Source organism: Epinephelus moara, chromosome 11, assembly GCF_006386435.1.
Source record: "Epinephelus moara isolate mb chromosome 11, YSFRI_EMoa_1.0, whole genome shotgun sequence".
NCBI lineage: Eukaryota > Metazoa > Chordata > Actinopteri > Perciformes > Serranidae > Epinephelus > Epinephelus moara.
In genome coordinates, this window is record NC_065516.1 from 20,452,280 (window position 1) to 20,473,074 (window position 20,795).

A 20,795-nucleotide genomic window follows, 5' to 3' on the forward strand; every position below is an offset into this window, starting at 1 on the left:
TCCTGACTCACATCATATTCGTAGAAGCGTGGCACCCACCCTCCAATTTCCTCCCAGGTCAGCACCGTTAACTGTTGCCATTGTCAGCGGCGCTGTTTATGGAATTAGCACCGTTTGCTACTAGCCACTGGCTCAGCTCTATGCTGAGCTCCATGTGCTGCACCCTGAATCAGACTCTGACTCACAGATCTTTTAAACAAATGAAACAGTGAAAGTAAGTCCTCATCCATAATCCATAGCCAGCTGAATCCTGCCAGTTGCTCAGGACATTGAATTACTGCTCTCCCTGTGGTCATCAGTCTGGTCTGACCTCCCATATTGGAGCCTAGCTGTCTCAGACAGATCACAGACTGTTTATAGCATTCATTGTCATTGACATGACGTGGATTTGTCTTGGCCCCCAGAACGTGCCACAGTTTGTATAAAATTGCAGGTCTTGTTTATGTTCCTAGGGCTACCGCCCAAGTGACCATTTGGTAATGTTTTATAGCATCTGGTACCACGCAACATTGTCACAGAGACTACAGTATTACTAAAGTAAGCCAGGGACCGAAAACCAATGAGGGGGATTAGCAACAAGCGTGGCAAGAGCTGTAAATGAAAGAGTTTTCTTAACTATTCAACAGTCGTGAACTTTTCAATGTATTGTGCGTGATAAGTCCTATTGTTCTGTGTTCCATGCTTTCTTGACAACTTTGCAGTCAGAATATTGCACAGTGTTTTCCAGCAGGGCAAGAAAAATCTTTGAATTTTTGGGTCAAAAAGGCATGCACTTCCCAGCACTCTTTAAAACCATCATTTTGTGGATAAGCTACCAACAATATGATTTGCATAAACTGTCATGATTTCCTTTTAACTTTTTCTCGCTCCTGCCATTTAGATTATGTCACGTCTACCCGCCGACTTGTTTACAGTGTCTACAGCTTTTTTTAAAATGATGGGATGCAAACTGCAGCACACCAGCAACATCACCAAACCCTGCAATCTGTCACTGTGGTCAGTGTCCTTAAGCAAAATCAGAAAAAAAGAGTAGACAGGGTAAAACTAGAGGAAAGACTGCCATGAGAATGTACATTTAGAGAGGCTGTGATTTTTGCACACACTGCTTGGAGACAGTTAAAACGTACAGCTTCCTTACTGCCCATGATTGCACTCCTTTCTATCCCCAGACTGTGGGAAAAGAGAGTCCCTGCCCATTACTTGTGTGCTTGGGGTTAGTGCCAAAAATCGCACTTAGTGTAAGGCATTCCAGCTGTATACTGTAATTGTCACCAACAGTCTGCCAGTTGTATATGACCTTGTAAACCTCCCTCAACCCTATACTTTACCGTTGGCTGCGTATTTCACACTGTTTATTACTTGCAGGTATAATCGGCTACGCCCCATACGTCAACAGAGTTATTTCACAGTGGAATCTCCATGACAACGATGATGACCAGCTCTTCTACACAAAAATATACTTGGATCCTTTACAGCGAGTGAGTGCCTTATGTCAATGCCAATGATTAATGTGAAAATATATCCCTTTCAAACACATCATGGATGACTAAGATACTTTATGTTTTCATGTCTTTCAGCAAACTCTCAATATGACTTTGGACCACAAGTGCCAGATTTTCCAGAACCTAAATGGGGCTGTTGGTGAGACATCACAGAAACTAAATTCCATAATTCAATTCACTGCTAATCTGTGTAATTTTGTCAAATATTTTAAACTCAGTTATTTAAAACACCAGGTTCATGCTGACTTGCAAATGAAAAAAAATGAAAACTAGGGCATTAAATAACTTTTGCTGCACCAACTTGAACTAACACCATACCGTTTTGCTCCCACACTCTGTGAACGATTTCATACTTTCAGAGAACTTGTAGGCTTGGCACTTTACCCAGTAAGTTATAAACCTTCACAGCTCTCGCCCATGTGGTAAGTCGATTTTCATAACCTGGCCTGAAATGTCTCTTGTTTCTCTTTTTGGCAGATGAAGTGCTCCTCAAGTTTGGAACAGACAGAGTCAGAGTTAGAAACACAGTGTACGACTCCCTGCCAGTGGTAGTCCATGGCAACGGAAACACCAAAGTGAGTAAGAAGTTACGCCCCCAGGGCACACCTCACATAGCGTACTTATGGCACAGCATAAACACTTTTAAGTTAATTATTGTCATCTTGTACACTTGCTCAGTTATTGAACTGTTCTTTTCCATTTTGCTGATGAGTTTCTGTTGGCTCATGTCATTTAGGTTCTTATCCAACTGACATTAATCACCAAATATTCATTTCAGTGCATAAATTCCCACACATTCAGGAAATATACATACTGTTCACTTGCCAGTAGTCCTGGCCATAAAAATCAGCTCATTATTCAGTGGAGGACAGAGGTCTGGCCAAAACTGGGGTATATTTCTTTTGCCCATGTGTCCCCCATTTTCTTTTCACTCTCTGTAAAATAGAGTGACAGGCTCAGCAAGCTGAAAAGCAGGATGTCCGTATGATACCATCATCATTCTGTGGAGTTCTTTTTCTTGCCTTTTTCCTTCCCCCCATCTCTTCACAAGTCCTGCTCCACCACCAGCCGCCTGTCTCTGGCCTTCCCTGGTAATGAACCAAACCCACCAAACTGTTGAGTCATTCTTCCCGGAGGCCTCAACATCTGGTGGAGAAGCTCTGCATGGTAGATCACAGAATCCCTGTCCTAGCAGTGTGGTTCCTGCCGGTAGAGCTGCCTGGTTGGACTCCTTACCATTAGTTCATTATTATTTTTTCCAGTTATCGTGCCAAGTTCAACCTGGCTACAAATATGTGATCTCAATGTTAATGTCTGCAATAAGGGATTCGTAAACAGCAGTGAACTGAAACTACTACGTTCCCCATAAACGTGAACTTTTTGTGCACACTAAATAAAGAGCAGACATAATTATGATTACAATACGTTGAAATTTATGAAGAGAATTGAGAAGAAAAGGGATAATTACACCAGACACTGAAGTCTCAATTTTACTTGAAGAGACATTTATGGCCCTATGGTCTTCAGTCTGACCTTAGTCTGAAGTAATTCTGCTTACTCATCCTACCTGGTCATTTATTCCTATCATAAAGAAGTGAATTGGATATCCAGAGTCATATTTCAAAATAATCCAAACACATCACGGCGCTAAAAGGGAGCTCCACTGAGTCAGAGAAAGGTTTTTGCTTATACTGATATTAATCTTCTGTAACCTGGCATTCACCTGCTCTGAATTCTTTCCCTCGCAGATGTACTTGAACTACTTGGCCAACTATGTCCCTGATACATGGAACTATGAACACGGCTGTGCGCACTGTGATGACGATGTTGTGGACTTGTCTCAGTTAAAGGTAAGTGCTTCAAATGAAACAATCTCTCTTCTATTTCCTGTCCTCCTTTAGTCCATTTTTAAAAGTGCTGCTGCGGAAAGTTTGTCATGAGCCACCTCCCTTTGGACACAAAGGATGAAACAGCGCCTGGTCTTCCAGTGTCAACCATCCATCTATCAGTGACTGTCTAGACAGTAGGAGTGGAGCCCAGCTTTTCAGCAGATATGCAAGACTGTTGGTGCTGCACGCACTCTCTTTCCAGCAATAATAGGTTATGTGCCCGTTGGTCGTCTTGGACCCTTTTAAAAGAGCATAAGTGCCAGGGAAACTACTTGGGGAAGAGGAAGCACTGCACTGCTGTGGTGCAGGATATGGCTTCTGGGGTTTTCAGAAGGGCTCATTTAAAGGGGTGTCACTGTCGACCAGCCTGCCTTTTAGTGGGCTTCTCAGTATGGGTTATATCCACAAAAGTAAGTTATAGTGGTTACGCTGAAAATTTGTCACAGAGTTCAGCCAAGGCTGGCAATGTATAGACAGCAAGAATGGCAGGCTCTAGAAAATTTCTCTAGCTGTGTCTGTCAACAACGTTCCGCAACTTAACTTTGTCTTCATGGTCAAAGCACTGAAGCATACACAAGATCCCAGTTAATATATTCTATTATCGTTTTTTTATCTACTTTGTTTCTGTAAATTAGTTTGGTACAGACCTGTTCAAAAGTGCAACAAAACCTGTCTTTGCAATTACAAAATATCTTTGCACTACACAAAAAGCCCAATGTCTGTGAAGTGTATTACTAATGAATCCTTTAACATTAACTGTAATTCTGTATGCTCCATAAATAAAAGTGCTTCAGTAGTTTACCTGGAGCCGATTCAATACAAACCCAGCTACATGAAAGGCATCTCTGTAAAAGCTGCTCCCAGTGACCTTCCGTAATGAATGCCGAAAAATGCTGCTTCTCAATAATAGGCAAGTCAGTGATATTTCATTCCACTGTGCCACTCTGTGTGTTTGGGACAGAGGTGTCTGTGAGATCAGGTCATGTGGAAACACTGGTCATACTGTGTCCAGGCCTTTCTTGTGGGGTAAATCCAGGTCACTTACTGTCTAGATTGGTTCTTTGTGTACTTCGTTTCTGGGAATAAGCTCAGGCTTTGCAAAGATACTGCGAGTGTTACACTACTACCCTACACTGAGCTCCCTAGATCTCGTCACTACTTAGTTTTGTCTCTTGTTTTCAAAATAAAGTCTTTGTTGTTTCTGTCGGTTTTAATAGATGTTTTGGTTATTCTTTTCCCTGCCCTTTTTGCCACTCCTTTCCTTTCACTGTCTGTCCGTTGTATGTCCGTAACAATTTAAGCTCAGATTGGCAAGATGCTCGAGTCCCCCCTTCTTGTGCCTGCAACGCAGTCATTGCGGAACTTGCAAATTAGACGGTTCGGCTCGGATCCCTTTTCATCCCTGGGCCAGACCTTTGCTGTGAACTGGTCATTGGAAGATGAGGAGTCCAGACTGAGCTGTGTGGGCTGGAGCAGAGTGTCATGGGAAAATGTTTCCTCCTTTCTTCTCAGTGCCTTTTGCTGCATTTCTCTATATATCTTCTTTGCCCGAACTGTCTGAACCATCATTTTGTACAGTACATTTTGGGCTGTCTTCTGAAAAGAGTTATACATGGCAATTTGGGTTAGAAGTTAGAATGTCCTGTAAAGCAGAGCATACCTAGTTGGATGTCCACTGCCCCCATCTGTAGAACTTTTCATATTTTTTGGCAAGAATATGCTAATCATAAATGTCAACAGTAAAAATATATTGCTTAAATTTAACACAGACCTCTGCAATGAATAAAAGCCATCACGTCATATAACAAAGAGCAATTAAGTGATAATAAAGCAAAAGGAATGCTGTCATGGACACCATCTGTTGAAGCTTCACTGTTTGCTTATGTCTAAAGTGAAATGTCACATCATCCTTGATTTATGTTAAACAGTGGTCCGTCACTAAAACCTGCTCTGTGTATAATAGTACTAATTTGTCTCCTCTCTAATCTAAACAGGAGTATCCCAGTGTGTTGGTTGGAGTATTCATTGAGCAGCCAACTCCATTTCTCCCTGAATTCTTCCAGCGACTCCTCACCCTGGATTATCCCAAAGATAAACTAAATGTTTTCATCCACAATAATGTGAGTTTATGCAGCTGTTCGTTGGCTATCTTCTAGAGCTCTACCACACATGGCTCCTTCTATGTGGCTCCTAATCCATTAATATTGGCTCCCTGCTCAGGAGGTTTACCACGAGAAGCACATCCAGAAGTTCTGGGAAGAGAACAGGAATGTGTTCAACAGTTTCAAGGTTGTGGGTCCAGAAGAAAATTTGAGCCAAGGAGAGGCCAGGAACATGGGCATGTATGTCTCTAAATCTATCATCTCTCAGAACGTGTGGTTTGAGGAATAAAATTGATTCAACTAGATGATGATGTCTTTGGCCTCGATTGATCCTAAACTAAAAGAGAACTTGCACGTTAAAGAGGAACACCACCTAAATTAAGAGATCTGATATGTTATTTCCACGGCCTTGGAAAGTTCAATCTATATTTGCGAACATTAGCTACTCTCTCTCAAATAAGTCTCAAACTTGTGATGTAATCAAGTGTAAAGCCTTGAGCTGCTCCATTGACAATGAATGGGATTTTGTGAAACCAGTGAATGCTTGTTTTCTTTTTTACATCATAATGAGCTTTTCCTGTTGCAGTGTTTTCAGTTCTGAAACAGCAAATGTACCAATATACTGAGAATAATCCCCCGGGTGCTCTCATACCACTTTTCCACCAACATGGAACAGTTCTGTTCCGGTTCCCGCATCTTATTTTGAACCGAGTATTTCAACCAAAAATAAACTGGTTTAGAAGCCGAAAAGTTGGTTCTCAGCTGGAACCAGAAAATAGCAGGTTTTCCTTCATCTAAATTGTGAACTATGACAACATCAGTGGGCGTCATGTTCTGCAGATTGGAAAGAGAGGATATAGAAGGCAACTATGGAGAAGTCAAGTGAGAAATTGTCAGAAGAGAAAGTGGTTGCATTGGTAGTTGCCCCATGCTCGGGTAAAACCAACTGTAATAACAGAACAAACATAATCAATGTAATTGCTACTGCTGCTTACTTCTGTTGTGCATTGTGCAATGCCCTCTGTTAAGGACACGCTCTTGATTACAGTGGTTCCTCTTAAAACTGATGGAAACACAGGCTGATTCATTAGACAGCCCCAAGGGTCCAAGAATCCTGCACAGAAGAGGTTCAAGAACCAGAGCTAGTTTGGTAGAAAAGAGGTATCAGTGTCATGTATAACATCTTTCCCAATTCATTGTCTATAAGGCAGTTCCAGACTTTATACCCAGTGATATCACAAATTTGAGTTTTAGCACTCTAGCTTTTGAATTTGGGAGCTGTCCATGTTAATGAATATTTTTGACTGTGTTAGACCATAGGAATAACGTGAATTCTTAAAATGGATGTAGTTCCCCTTTAGAGGATCTGTATGCCACATTCAGAGCATTAAATTAGCAGCAAACCACTTTTGCAATGTGAATATATAGTGAAGTAACGGCATCCTGAGCAGAGAATGAAGTCATGCTACATCTGTGTGTGTTGTAATCTAAGCTTATCTGTTCTTTGTTGTGGTAGACAGTCCGTGTTAGTGCATGTGAGTGCCTGTATGTGTAGCCCCCACTGGCTAGCTAATCGCCGCCATCTTGCATTGAGCTCATACGGTGGTTATCGCTAGTATTGGAACAGCAGCGGCATGGGAATGTAGCACCCACCCTCCATTTCTACCCTGGTTAACACCATTAGCTCTATCATTATTGTTTTCATTGTTTAGCGCTATTTATAGTTAGCATTGTTAGCTGCTAGCCGCCGCCTCAGCAGCATCCATGTTGAGATTTGTGTCCGCACTACTTAAACACCCTGAATTTTGACCCTTTAAATTACATTTAAACCTCTAGATGGTGATAGCATGTATTTAATAAAACAGTCCTCTTATGCTGCAGAACAGGTGTTCGTTTCAAACTAAAAGATTCACTGCATATATATGTAGTGAGTTTGCAATATTGTCAGCTCAATAGTTATGTCTCTAGACTTTAGATAATGTGTCCTTTCTTGGCTAGAGAGCACAGTAGAAAATGTGTGGCTTGTGTGATGTATTGCACAGCAGCACAAAAAGGTGCAGTATTTCTCCTTGAGTCCTCCGATATGGGCCCTTTCTCTTTCATTGCTCAGTGTTAAATAATAGCCTGTTGTCATGGGGATAATTCAATCTGTGAGGCCTCATCACAGAGATCCTATCAAAAACACAGTATGCCTAAAAGCATTGGTCAGGACAGCCCTATAATGAAGAAGTCTAAGGTTTATTAGCAGTCTCTAATCTTCCTTAAATCACATTATCCACTGGAGGCTTAAAGATAGTCAGTGAGAGTCTGACTCTGCAATTGAAAATGACATCTTATACTTAGGAGCTGATACATTTCAACTTGCGACTGTGATTACTTTCAAGTATTTCATTGACTGTAATCAGCCCCAGATTGAATAATCACTACTCTCTACGTCATGTCTGTGCTTTTGATTTCATTAGGGATCTTTGCCGTAAGGATGCCACGTGCGACTACTACTTCAGCATGGATTCAGATGTGATGCTCACCAACAGACAGACACTGAAGCTCCTCATCGAGCAGAACAGGTAATCATATGGTAGCTGGAATAACAACCACGCTGGAACTCATTCAGGGAGCCTCCCTGGTTGTTGTTGTGATCGTCGAACCATTCAAAGGGGCAAAACCACAGGAACATTACAGCCGGGTGAATGACAGTTTAAAAATAAGCCGCCCTGGCTTCCTGTTTTTTGCCTGGCCACACGGAAACAGTGAAACGGTCTACTACGCTAACCCCGAAATGCCACTTTGCATTATACAAAAAACAAACATGCAAACCCTTTTTCCCTTCTGCAGCTCGTGATTCTGAAGAAACCTCCCTATAAACTGGATGTCGTTGTGGCAGTGGCATGGCATTGTGACCTGTTGGAAGCATGCAATCTATAAACCCCTTTCTAGGATATTTAAAGACAGCATGAGAATTCTCTCCAGGGACTGAAGTCAAGGGAGGAAAATTCCAATCTATCTCAGCCATGAGAACTTTGCATTAGTATACCATAGTGCATCCATCTGCATCTCTATCAACCATCGCTGTGATTTATGGCTCAATTATTTTAAGTCTGCCCAGTTTATTTCATAGAAAAAAAATCCCTTTCATTGTGGTTTTGGTTTGTACGACTAAAAGAGCTGCAGTGGAACAAACCCTGTGTTACTGTATTTCATACAAATTCAAAGAAATCGACTAGATTCAGGGGGTAAAAAAGCCTGCTGCAGCAAGCCACTACACTCAATCCAGTCGAGCATGATTTACGGCTCTGGTTTGCATTATGCACTTCGACGATCTGTTAGTGACTTGGCACTGATCATATCTTTCCACAGAGGTTGATCGCCTCGATGCAGCACCGCTACGAGACCCAGTGCATTAGGTGGTTGGCTGTCTGTAAGATGTCACAGATTTTTTATCTACTCTGACAGAATTACCATCTCTCCACTCTGCCTTCTGCTTCCCTACAGAAAAATAATTGGTCCCCTTGTCACTCGTCACGGCAAGCTGTGGTCCAACTTCTGGGGAGCCTTGAGTCTGGATGGTTATTACGCCCGCTCTGAAGATTATATCGACATTGTGCAGAGAAAGCGTGTGTAAGTCACAAGTACAATGAGGGTACACACGCACACAGCAACAGCCCTGCATTTTTATGGTTCACACACTGGTATTGCATCCCTCAGCATAACCATGACTAAAATAAATCTTGCCTTATTGTGCCGAAACAGTTCTCATCCATGTTAAAGCCATGCCGTCATTACAAGCTACATGCTAGAATACACATATGAACAGTCGTTAGAGTCACAATCAACCTGTGCAGTAATTTAGCACTGAGTGTCAGAGCCTGCAGCTGTAGTCGAATTCACTTCTTCTCTCTCGCTTTTTATGTGTTTAAAAATAAGCTGAAATGGCGCCCAGATGGCGCAAAGGAGTAAACATTCACCCACTACAGTAAAAACCCAGATTTAATCACCCGCCAAAATGTGGGGAGGAAGACAGTGAGGGATTAGGTCCTTGTAGCAAGCAACTCCTACTGGTTGGTTAGTGTGCGTGAGCAGAGAAGGTTGGGATCTGGGGATAAACCTCTAAGACAAAGATGGTAGGGCAAGTGGAATTGGTCATCAAAAGTGGGAGTAAAAGGGTCAAGGAAAAAACACCCAAAAGTATTTTTAAATGTACTGCTATGTACCTGTAACTCGACAGACTAAATATTATGATAACGTCTTTTCTTAGTCTTGACATGCTGCCTTATTTCGCCATATAGCTCCCCAACAACACACCTGTAGTCATGGCTGTAGTCATGGCTGGCATGAGGATTATAATGAAAAAATCTCAAGCACTCCAAGAATGCAAATTTACCCAGTTACTGTAAAATGAGCACTTTGTCTCTGTCTTGTTGTTTCTAGGGGTGTGTGGAACATTCCTTTCATGGCACATATATACCTTGTCAAGGGCAGTGCTTTGAGGAATGAACTGAAAGAGAGGAACTACTTTGTGCTGGAGAAACTAGACCCAGATATGGCTTTTTGTAGAAATGCCAGAGAAATGGTAAGAACTCTTAGCCGCCATCTTGAGGGATTCATGTCTCAGTACTGTAAACATAGTGTGAAGTAGTAGTATGCACTGTAGCGTCTATAAAAACATGACTTTATTAGGGCATAACCACTGTAAGGATATTTATATTTGAATATTTTTTTTAAGATTCAGTACTGCTAGTTTAGAATCTCTTAACCCTGACAAAGTCAACAGCTCAACGGAAACCAAAGACTGGCAAGTATAAGCGGTTTTAAATGTCTGTCTGTCATCAAGGCATGAACCTTTGTTTATGGTTGCTCTATAGTGCATTAAGGTTCTCTCCTCCACTTGTATCCCATAATCCTTCACTTTCTCTTGCCCTCGTTGTTACATGACCACAGACAGTGCAACCGGTTGCAATGCCTGGCTGGCTAGCTGACAAAAGTTTGTCTTGTCTGTGTGATGTGTTTTTCTTTCCACTTATAAACTGTCCACCCAGCTGTGTTTTATACCACTGACATGTCACCTATGCTCTGACCTAAACAACTACCATGCCTGATCCAAACATGGTGTACTTTCGGATTGCTTGGCTTTTTTCCCCCGGCATGCATTCCTCCTGTGTTAACCCACGAAAAACATCAGCTTCAGAGGGAACCTTGCTCCTTTCTCATGCAGGCGCATTTCCTCTCCTCCTGAGTTGCTATGTATGTGACATATACATATTTCAACTGTCACTCTCTCTCTTACTCTGAAACAGTAATTTATGTTATGGTATTTACATCATGCTTCTCCTTTATTTTAGACCAGTCACAGAGAAAAAGACTCCCCCTCTCCGGAAGCCTTCCATATGCTCAGGCCCCCGAAGGTTTCCATTTGTTTTGATTATTCTGTTTTCTGAAACATCCATTTCCAATGGGTTAGCGCTCAGAAGCCGTTTCATAGCAGACTCTTTTTCACATGAAAAAGACCTGATTTGATTGAGGATTTTTTGGCCCTGCTGAGTTAAATTCGGTAAATGTGTAGTAAAGCAAAGACACATTTTTGATTCTCCACTGGAATTGAGCATTGTCAATCACTATTTCAGATTGGGCGATTACATATTCAAACATGTAATAAGATTTACTATTGAGCTGCTGCCTATATCCTTAGAGAAAAGCTCAGGATGTCTGGCAGCTCTTTGGAAATTGATGTTGATCTCTTTGCTTGAGTTCAGGTCCAAAAACAGATATTTGTCTAAGATAGAGAGAGAAAGACCTGTTTTCTGTCCTGTTTTTATGATGCCTTCCAAGAGCAGATCAAGGAGGAGAAAGAAGGTTGGAGAGTCAGTTTACATGCAAGTCCCCTGTCCTGATGCTTTACCCCACACCGCCAAACCTTCCAGGAAACATATGTAACCAGCTGCTCCCTCTAAACACACCGACTGATCTCAGACTAGGCTCCGATAATATTTCCTTTCACTCATGTAAACCATCTGGACTAAATCACAGCTTTCACAAGATGATTTTGTACATTAGCAATTTGGACACTTGCACCAGCATATTGCAAAACCCTGTCTAATTCATCATTTCTTTTTCTTTTCAAAGCCTAGTCTGATAGTGAGTCCAAATCCACCCCTACACGGCGCCCTCCCCGTGCTTCACTGTAGATAGAGTATCGTTCCTGGAATTGCTTTGTCCCAAGCTGCCCAGCACCCCTCTGTCCCTGTTCTCCCACTCCTCTCACCTCACTGCCCCACCCTGTCCTGTTCCCCAACCCACCAACGCCCTGCAGCCCCGCCACCACCCACCCATAAATAATCTTAGATTATTTATCTGTCTCTTTTGGTTCTATCTAAGTTAAAGCTACTTGATTTCAGTGTGTTAAAGCACACTGAAATCACACTTTATTTTCATTTTGGGGCAAATGAAGCTTTAAAGTAGTTTGCCACGAGTAACTGTCGGTTTTTATGCCGGTGCTAACCATCGATGAGTGTTCAAGTCATAAACAGTTACCATAATTATAACCTGCAGAGCATGAATTATGTTTATGTAGATATGGATCTGTTAGAAATCCTGCCTGTGAGACATTAAAGAGACTCCAACTTTTTGTGAAACTGACTGAACTTCTTTTTTTTCCCCCCGTTTGCTGCAGGGAGTCTTCATGTACATAACAAACCGTCACGACTTTGGGAGGCTCATTTCCACAGCCAATTATAACATTTCTCATTATAACAATGACTTGTGGCAGATATTTGAAAACCCTGTGGTAAGTCATTATGTTTTCTCCGTATTCTTCATACACAAAGAAAGCCATTTTTTCTGAATAGCTGAGATAAACGCGCAGCCACCTATAAAGGTTATTAGCCATAATGGAAGGATTACAGATGTGAGACGATTCTGAAGTAATGACTTCAGTGTGATAAGACTCCTGACTGATAAGGCTTTGTGATTTACTACTGTATTTGGCACGCTGGGACCTGCCCTGTGGGAGAGGGGATTAGCTCTGTGAGGTATGTAGGTCAGCTAACAGTCTACAAAAATGGCAACTAATCCGCAACTCTTTCTCCTCGCAGGACTGGAAGGAGAAGTACATCCACAAAAACTACACTCAGATTTTCACTGAGAACTACTTGGAGGAGGTTTGTATTTATTCTGCGAGTATATCTGCATGTGCTGGAGATACAGACTGAGAGACAGTGAAAGACAATGACATAACGTCGGACAGAAATCCCACACATCTGCTTTTAACATCTCTGGGTATTACATTTCAGTCACAGCTGCTAAAGGTGAAGGTGTGACTCAAGTCTGTTCTCCGTGGTCTCATTGCTCATGTCTGTGTATTGCAGCCTTGTCCAGATGTGTTCTGGTTCCCAGTCCTCACAGAGAAGGCCTGTGATGAAATAGTTGAGGAGATGGAGCACTATGGTTCATGGTCCGGAGGCAAACATGAGGTCAGTACTGTTAACTGAGGTTCACTGAACACAGAGCTGTAGTCAACACACAGCAGGCACATACTTTTTTTCTGTGGTAATGTTCACACGTCCATGTGAGGGAGACAATGTGTGAAGAATAATATTATGGCTGAAAATACTTGTCCTTTTCATCACCTTTTACTTTTTTTTCATCCATAAAATGTCAAAAAGTATAGGACAATTGCTATTAAAAACAAGACTAAGGGCCCTGTTTAAGCAATCTGTAGTGCGTGGTCTAAAGTGCATGATGCAAGTGTATTTAGGTTTTCCCCAACTCCACTTTTGCTAGTTAAATGATGCATAATCTGGGTGCAAAATAAGGTGCAAGGGGCAAAGGGGTAGTATTTCATTTTGAATTAATTCAATAAATCAGAGTATCATCTTCTTTTCATTTTAAAAGCCAGGACACCTATACCTAACATTGCTTTTTACAAGGTGTATTTGGCAAATTGAAGAAGCGAGTGGTTTTCTGCTGAGAGTAACGCAGTAAGAGCCATCATGTCACTGCAGCAAATATTGCGGGACATTTAAGCAGTAGCATTAAAAACTTCAGTTATACACTTGCTAGAGGAAACAGAACTAGACATTTAACTAATGAAAAATCAATGAAGATATGCTGCTTCTCAAGCGTAAATGTGCACAGCATCTCTCTTAATGTTGAGTCAGAGAGCAGCTCTGCTCTGCTCTCTGCTACGTTCACATTTTAGAGAATGTTATTAATATTCACCTCATTAATGATGAATTATTTCACCCACCTGCAAACCACCAGTGGCTCCCTGTGTGTTTAATAAGCAGGGTGCACGTGCATTTTGAACCCACCGATGTATGCACATTTTACCATCTGAATAATGTGCCCTTTAAATAGCAGGAAAATACTGTTGTATTGACTTTAGGCTAGGTTTCTGCTGGTCAATGATGCATTTGATGTCTGTCCATGGGCGCACAGAGGAGCAAGAGCACATTTGCTACTTACACAGTGTGGACACTGGCCGTGAAAATGACAACTGCATCAGTCTGAAGCTAGCAATGACAATTCAACAGTAAATGGTAAATGGACTGCACTTGTATGGCACCTTTCTAGTCTTCAGACCACTCAAAGCAGGTTTTTTCTTTTACCCATGCACACACATTTACACATTAGTGGCCAAGGCTACCATACAAGGGGCTGCCTACTACTCAGTAACCATTCATACACTCTCGGGAGCAATTTGGGGTTGAGTATGATGCCCAAGGATGCAGACTGGAGGAGCTGGGGATCAAACCACCAATCTTCCACTACTTCTGAGCTACAGCCGCCCAGTTGTGCTGCGCTGTACTCCGCTTTGTGCCGGGTGTAAAACAGGGCCCTAAGACTCAACAGCCATTATCCCACTTAAATATGGTTATGCTGAGGCACAACGATGCTTTGAGCTAAAAGCTAATTTGTTAATTGCATTTGTTAAAGGCTTAAAAAAAAAACGGGGCTACAAGAATCAGTTTATGAGATTGAAACAAGCTCACATAAACTCAATATTTTAGTATTAAATAACAATAGGTTGCCCATCTATTACTGAACACATCATTTGCAGCAATAGTTGCACACAGTTGGAGACACCAGGGCTAATTTTCTAACCTTCAGAAGAAGCCATTTGCTGTAATTTATTCAGTACACATTAAAAAACTTTCACAACTTTTAAATTGCCTGAGTAAGATAATTATCATAGTAAAGACAAAGCCTTCCACGTCTTGTTGTGGTTAAGTGTTTGTTGTAATTAATCCAGCACAGACATCAATAGGAAGAAGTGGAAGGCAGGAAATAATCCCTCATTTTGCCTTGTAAACTTTATTGTAACAGCCTTGCCTTTGTTGTCTTTGATGCCTGGGTGAGCTGTTACTTTCAAGCTAACTTTCACGACCTTCAGGGGTCAAGGGGGTCGAATGTTAGCCAGATGTAGGGATTAGTGAGTGGACTATTCTTTTAAATGCTCAAAATCCTGTTAGAACATGCACAATCTCACACACAGACACCACTGGTGTTCAGGGTACTTGTACACACATGCTTAATTTTATTACCATCCTGTCCAGGTCCATCATTTAAATATAACCACATAAATGGTTATGATATTGTGTTTAATGTTTATGGTGTCTATTCCATGTGGCCTGTTTTATGTAGTTTGAAATTGGTAATTAACGCGTCTAAAAGTTTGCCTGAGAGACTAAATGTGTACAGATTCTTTGACTAACTCTGTGTGGGGAAAAAGGCTGAGCTGGATGGGTCATTAAGCCTCATGCAGACAGACAACAGTACAGCCTGCGGTTTTAGAGACACACGCACACACAGGCACGTTGTCATCATCATCACCACTTTGTGATGGCACACGTCGCGGATGGTGGGTCATTTGTTCCGTCGTTAATCACACTGCAGTATGCTTTACTTCCTCTCTTTTTTTCTAAGGACAAGCGGATCGCCGGCGGCTACGAGACGGTGCCGACGGACGACATTCATATGAAGCAAATCGGCTATGACAAAGAGTGGCTACACTTCATCCGAGAGTTCATATCGCCCGTCACATTAAAAGTTTTCTCTGGCTACTACACTAAGGTAAGTGTGACCTCATGGAGAAGTGAAAGAAAGATAAACAATGAACGCTGCCACTATTTGCCCAAAAGCTTAAACTGAAGAAAAAGTTTCCTCTTGTCATGGACCCTGTTCTCACATGTGCAACGATTAATAATGGCTGACAGGTTTTCCATCGGTTATGTTTGAAGGTACACTGACTGTCAGCTAACTTGATGGATTAATGTGCTTCATCACAGGGTTATGCTTTAATGAACTTTGTGGTAAAATACACGCCGGAGAGGCAAGCGTACCTGAGGCCCCATCACGACTCTTCCACCTTCACCATCAACATCGCCCTCAATAACAAAGACACAGACTTTCAGGTAAGGAGTTGTATTCAAAGGAAACTTCGCCCCAATGACCATTTTTATGTCGTTTTATGTTTGTTACTCAGCCTGTGTTACACTGAATTCGGGAAGAAAACCTCAAATCCATGAATCCAAAAAAGGGGAACATTCATGATAAATTCAAGTCATCAGGGTCCACGTTTAACAACAGCAAAAATAAACCGAAATTTCTGCTTACAAACTCCCCAACAACTCGTGCAATGTGACTCGAGTCTCATTTATCTAGCTGTATGTTTAGTGCATTCTTGCCTGTGTTTGCATTTTCTAATATACATCTGCATAAACAGTCTCACGCATGGACAAGTAGCGCGCCTGGGCTGTTTATGCGTAAATGATTTAAATCAGTGTTTCCCAACTGGTCCAGCCACGGTGTCCAGATTTCTCCTCGTCATTAGTTCGAGGTCCACACAATTTAATACACTGAGCGTCATACTTGCATTTGGACATGTTGTTGAGCTAGTTTGCTGTCTTTGTAAAAGCTGTTGGTTAGTCCCTCACTCTACTGTAGAAAACGGCACTTCAAAATAAAAGCTCTGTGCTGATAATTCGCTGTACTTCAAAGAAAGTGTGTTTTTTTTTAGCAAACTTGACATGTTTGCGAGTTACTTGCAGTTCATTAAGAATGGGACCACGACCAGCTTTTGAACCACGACCCACCAGTTTGGAAGCACTGATTTAAATATATCATTTTTGCAAAAAATGCATCTGTTTAGGAAGCACAAGGGATGTCCCGATCCGATCTCAAAGATCTGGATCAGGGCCGATCAAGGCATTTTTTAATGGAGGGAGTTCGGGGTATATTGAGCTGTATAGAGGATCCAATCCTTTGTTTAAATAAGCTATCATAAAGGTGCTTTTTCTCACAAAGCTTTCCTGCAGAGTCACACTAAGTGCAATAGTCTCCAACTCTCCGCTCTACTTTACTTTCCTCCTCTACTCAGCTGAGCTCCTCTGTGTGTGTAAGAGCAGGGGCTGAGCCCCGCCTGCGGCAAAAAACATGCCTTAACCAACAGCAAAAAAGCAGTATGACACTTTTTATTTATGTTTTTTTTTTTTTTTTTTTTTAAACCAAAATTATGAGCACTCGCTTCATTTCAGCTCAGTGTGAAAATCTCGTGTGATTATGGCATAGTGTTTATCCGCAAGTGTAGAAGAGACAGACAGCGGTAAAGAACTGAAGACAATCTTGTCAACACGCCACTGCAAAGTGTGACAAAAGCTCCAGGAGCAAGTGTGACTTGTGATTTAACAATATCAATGTAGCCTAATCCACACTAAAGATGCACAGACGGCGAAAATAAACTGAATAAAATACCATTCAATCAGGTAACTCAGGCAAAGGCTGCATCGAAGCAACCAACACTGGAGAAAAGGCTACTCTCTGAAGGGACAGAGACATTCCCTCGAGACAGCAGCAAGGCCAACAAGATTAAAGGAGGGGTTTGTTATTTAGATCTATTTACTTGCTCTGTAAATAAATAAACAAATAAATAAATAAACAAAGGCAGGGATTTCTTCTTGATGCATTGCAGAGCTTTTCAATTGTCAAGCATACACATTGGATCGGGTTTAGTAACTTTAATGTACTTGAAGTGTGCACTGTGCAGCTGTATTATCTAAGAAAACAGAAGTATTGAATGGGACTTGTTATCGTGGGATACTCATTATAAAATGACTCGGATCAGGGGCAAAAAACTATCAGGACACCCCTACATATGACTGGATAAGTGAGACTCGGATTATACTGCACTAGTTGTATGAAAGTCTGTAAAAAGAATGACATCAATTCATCAAGATGGTTTGCCTTTTTTGGATTCTTCGTTCACCTTGGAGGTATGCATGAAAAAGTCATGAAAATGATCATCAGTACTCCTTTAAGGAGTTCAAGCATGCTGATATTAGAGTGGAATGCTTGATGGCATCTGGGTGTCATCCAGTTTGATTTAATGTGAGTGTTCTCACTTTAATCATCTTCCCTGTATTCTTGTTGACTCCATGACCCATTTCACAATCAATTGTGCAATTTTTTAATTCCTTCTTTTCCTTGTATCAGGGCGGGGGCTGCCGTTTCCATCGGTACAACTGCTCCATAGAGTCACCGAGGAAAGGCTGGAGCTTCATGCACCCAGGACGACTGACTCACCTCCACGAAGGCCTGCCCACCACCAAAGGAACGCGCTACATCGCAGTGTCCTTCATCGACCCTTGAACTATCTGATCATACTGTTAGTCTTTTGACCATGCTTTGCTTTTTTTTTTTGGTCATGTTTGTTTTGTTTCATTTGGTGTTTTGTGTCCCAGATGTTTTGCTGATGCAGTTCTATTTCAAAGCAAAAGCTTTAAAAGATTAAATGATTGCATTCAAGAAATCTCTGTCAAACAGAGTGTAAGGTGGAGAGGAAAGTGACAAAACTAATTCACACTTAAGATGTACAAATTAGAAAGAAAAATTTGCTAGCAGGGAACACAAAGTGCCACACTCCCATTTCCATTGAAAACCAACATCCTACTTGGAATTACTGTACTGTACTGTAAGTTATCACCATATCATGATTTTCACAATACTGATTTCACATTGTCAAGGTAACTGTTAGTATCACACACTGGTTTGCTAGCGATTAGATGAAGGATGCTAGCATGCAGATGGCCGTTTTGTATCATTTTTGTTTCAGGTAAAATGTCACTGAACGCCTATATACTGCCTCCAAATCTACGACTGGTGCTCATCAACACTCCGCGTTTCTACATTCCAGATTTAACTCCATATTTGGACGGTGTTTTCTACCCTAAAAAGGATTCAGATTTTCAAATCAAGTTTGATACGTACCCAGTGAAAAATAAATCTATGTTTTTTTTTGGAATTTTTCACACCAGAAAAACGAGACAGCAGAATTCAATATGAATTCTGTTTGAATGAAGTTCAATATTCTGTTTTACTTGAAAGGTTTTTCATCCTTCGCTTTTGGAAAATGGCAACATTCATTTGTTTTTCTGAAGACATTTCTGCAATATTTTTCTGAGAGATGTGTGTGAATGAATTTTGAAACTCGGAAAGTTGTTTAACTTATTGTCAAAACTTAATAAAAGTCTTTATAAAAAAATTAAATCTGTTCTTTGTTATCTGCATCATAAAAAAAAGTGATTTTGCATTCAAAGCACGCAGTGGCCTTTCTACAAACTCAGCATACGGTAATTTCAGATATTCAAGAAATTCAGTCCTCTGTGTCGATTCTTTTGGCAAAAGCAAAGCAGTGTCTGGAAGAGATCACTCCCCACCGCAGACAGCCCTCCATTGTGTTATCACTGCATCAGTTCATCACAGACTGTCAAGTTGTTCTCCACGGAACACGTCACATGTAGAAACAATCAGGCCTGGTCTGGACCGGAGTACTGCTCTGCGGCGGGGAGCAGCACTGAAGTGTTTGGGGTGTGGTGTGATGATGTACATCGGTGCAAATGTAGTTCAGTTTACCTTAGGGGCTCAGTGTAAACATGTTCACATAACCCTGTGACAGTGCGCCAGATGGGAGTTGTAAGGGCTGATGACAGAGCAGAAGGGGAGAGTATGGAAGGTGGAGCCTACAGAAAACCTGTCATCCTTTGGAGAGGCGCATCGGTGCGCTTTTATTTATCTCTCACTACCATTTCAATCCACCAGCTGGACTGAAAAACTAAAACAAACTATGGTGTACTGGAGACGGACAAACAACAGAACTGTGGCCCATTGCAAACCACTAACTGTGTGCCACCTAGAGACAAAATACAATCTCAAACTTAGATCAGTAGTTCACTCATGACATCATCTAAGGACTCACCTTCCTACCAAATCTCATTACTTTTTAGCACCCACACCCTCTGAAGACTCGCCCCTCCCGAGGCCTGTGTTTTTATTTACCCGGCAAGGACTACTCCCTGACCAGGCGCACGTTTGTGCTCCCTGTGAAGCCCGGTTGAAGGCTGAATGTCTGAGTAGCTGCTGTGAGGCAGCGAGGAGAGGGGGAGAGAAGAGGGAGATTTAGGTCAGCATGGGGGAAAGGCTCTCTCCTACTCAAAGAGCCCTTTGTGGCCATCATTTCCCCCGGTCTGCCCCTGGTCGGACCCTCTGAAAGGTGACATTGATCCGAGCCAGGCGGGCAGGAAAACCTGCATACCTTCTAAACTAGCAGGTTCTCACAAGAATGGCTGTACCAAAAGCCAGAAATGGATGAAAATGTTTTAAACCTGGTTTATTTCTAAAGTCAAATGGAGAGTAAAGAAAGGCAAAGGCAGGGGGTTTTAGTTCCTTTTCAGTTCCTTTTTCCTTTTAAGACGATTAAACTCAGTAACTCATGCTTTTACGGTCAAAGTTGAACACACCAGGAGGCCTAGAACTCCCTGTTTATATAGCCATGCTTGGGGTCAATGGCTCCAGAGATGGGAAACATGATCCTATACCAAAGTAAATCCAAGTGTGCCACTAACTGCAGGGTGCCCGGTGACAGACAGTGATTTAGACATTACTGCGGCATACACTCTGGTCCTGACTAAACAAAGGATTTAAATTAAGTGTTTGCAATAATGTGACAAAATAAGTGCCTGGGGCCAGTTGATGTGTGGTCATATCTGGTGGCTGTGGTTTGGACGCAGTCGTGCTATGTGGCAGTCATAGGCAGTCTCCAGCATATTTAGTCTGCATCTGATGCACTATTTACCTACTTAAAGTATATTTTGTATCGAAGCCTCTTGTGTGCATGCCCCATGCAACAGTCATTTAAAGTGTTGCGCTTTTAAACATGGTATTTACCTCGTCATGATCAAGACATTAATCCATTACTTGCCTTGTGACCTGGTATGTGCCACATGGAATTCGGAGAAGCTGTAAACTGGCAG

The 20,795-nt window shown here is 41.7% G+C and overlaps 1 protein-coding gene across 2 annotated transcripts in view; it reads left to right on the forward strand.

Moving 5' to 3' along the window:
* The window catches only part of plod2 (procollagen-lysine, 2-oxoglutarate 5-dioxygenase 2), a 40,783-nt gene extending 21,751 nt beyond the window's left edge, over nt 1-19,032 (forward strand). The window contains exons 5-20 of one of the 2 annotated variants that reach the window (XM_050056887.1): nt 1,366-1,478; nt 1,578-1,641; nt 1,980-2,077; nt 3,251-3,352; nt 5,386-5,511; nt 5,612-5,733; nt 7,956-8,060; nt 8,986-9,111; nt 9,922-10,063; nt 10,833-10,895; nt 12,161-12,274; nt 12,582-12,647; nt 12,855-12,959; nt 15,415-15,561; nt 15,777-15,902; nt 17,980-19,032. In XM_050056887.1, coding sequence (XP_049912844.1) covers nt 1,366-1,478; nt 1,578-1,641; nt 1,980-2,077; nt 3,251-3,352; nt 5,386-5,511; nt 5,612-5,733; nt 7,956-8,060; nt 8,986-9,111; nt 9,922-10,063; nt 10,833-10,895; nt 12,161-12,274; nt 12,582-12,647; nt 12,855-12,959; nt 15,415-15,561; nt 15,777-15,902; nt 17,980-18,135 — 1,775 coding nt within the window. In that variant the 3' untranslated portion in view covers nt 18,136-19,032. The remainder of the gene's footprint in view (nt 1-1,365; nt 1,479-1,577; nt 1,642-1,979; nt 2,078-3,250; nt 3,353-5,385; nt 5,512-5,611; nt 5,734-7,955; nt 8,061-8,985; nt 9,112-9,921; nt 10,064-10,832; nt 10,896-12,160; nt 12,275-12,581; nt 12,648-12,854; nt 12,960-15,414; nt 15,562-15,776; nt 15,903-17,979) is intronic. The other variant, XM_050056888.1, reaches the window with a different exon arrangement.
* Nucleotides 19,033-20,795: the final 1,763 nt, after the last annotated feature.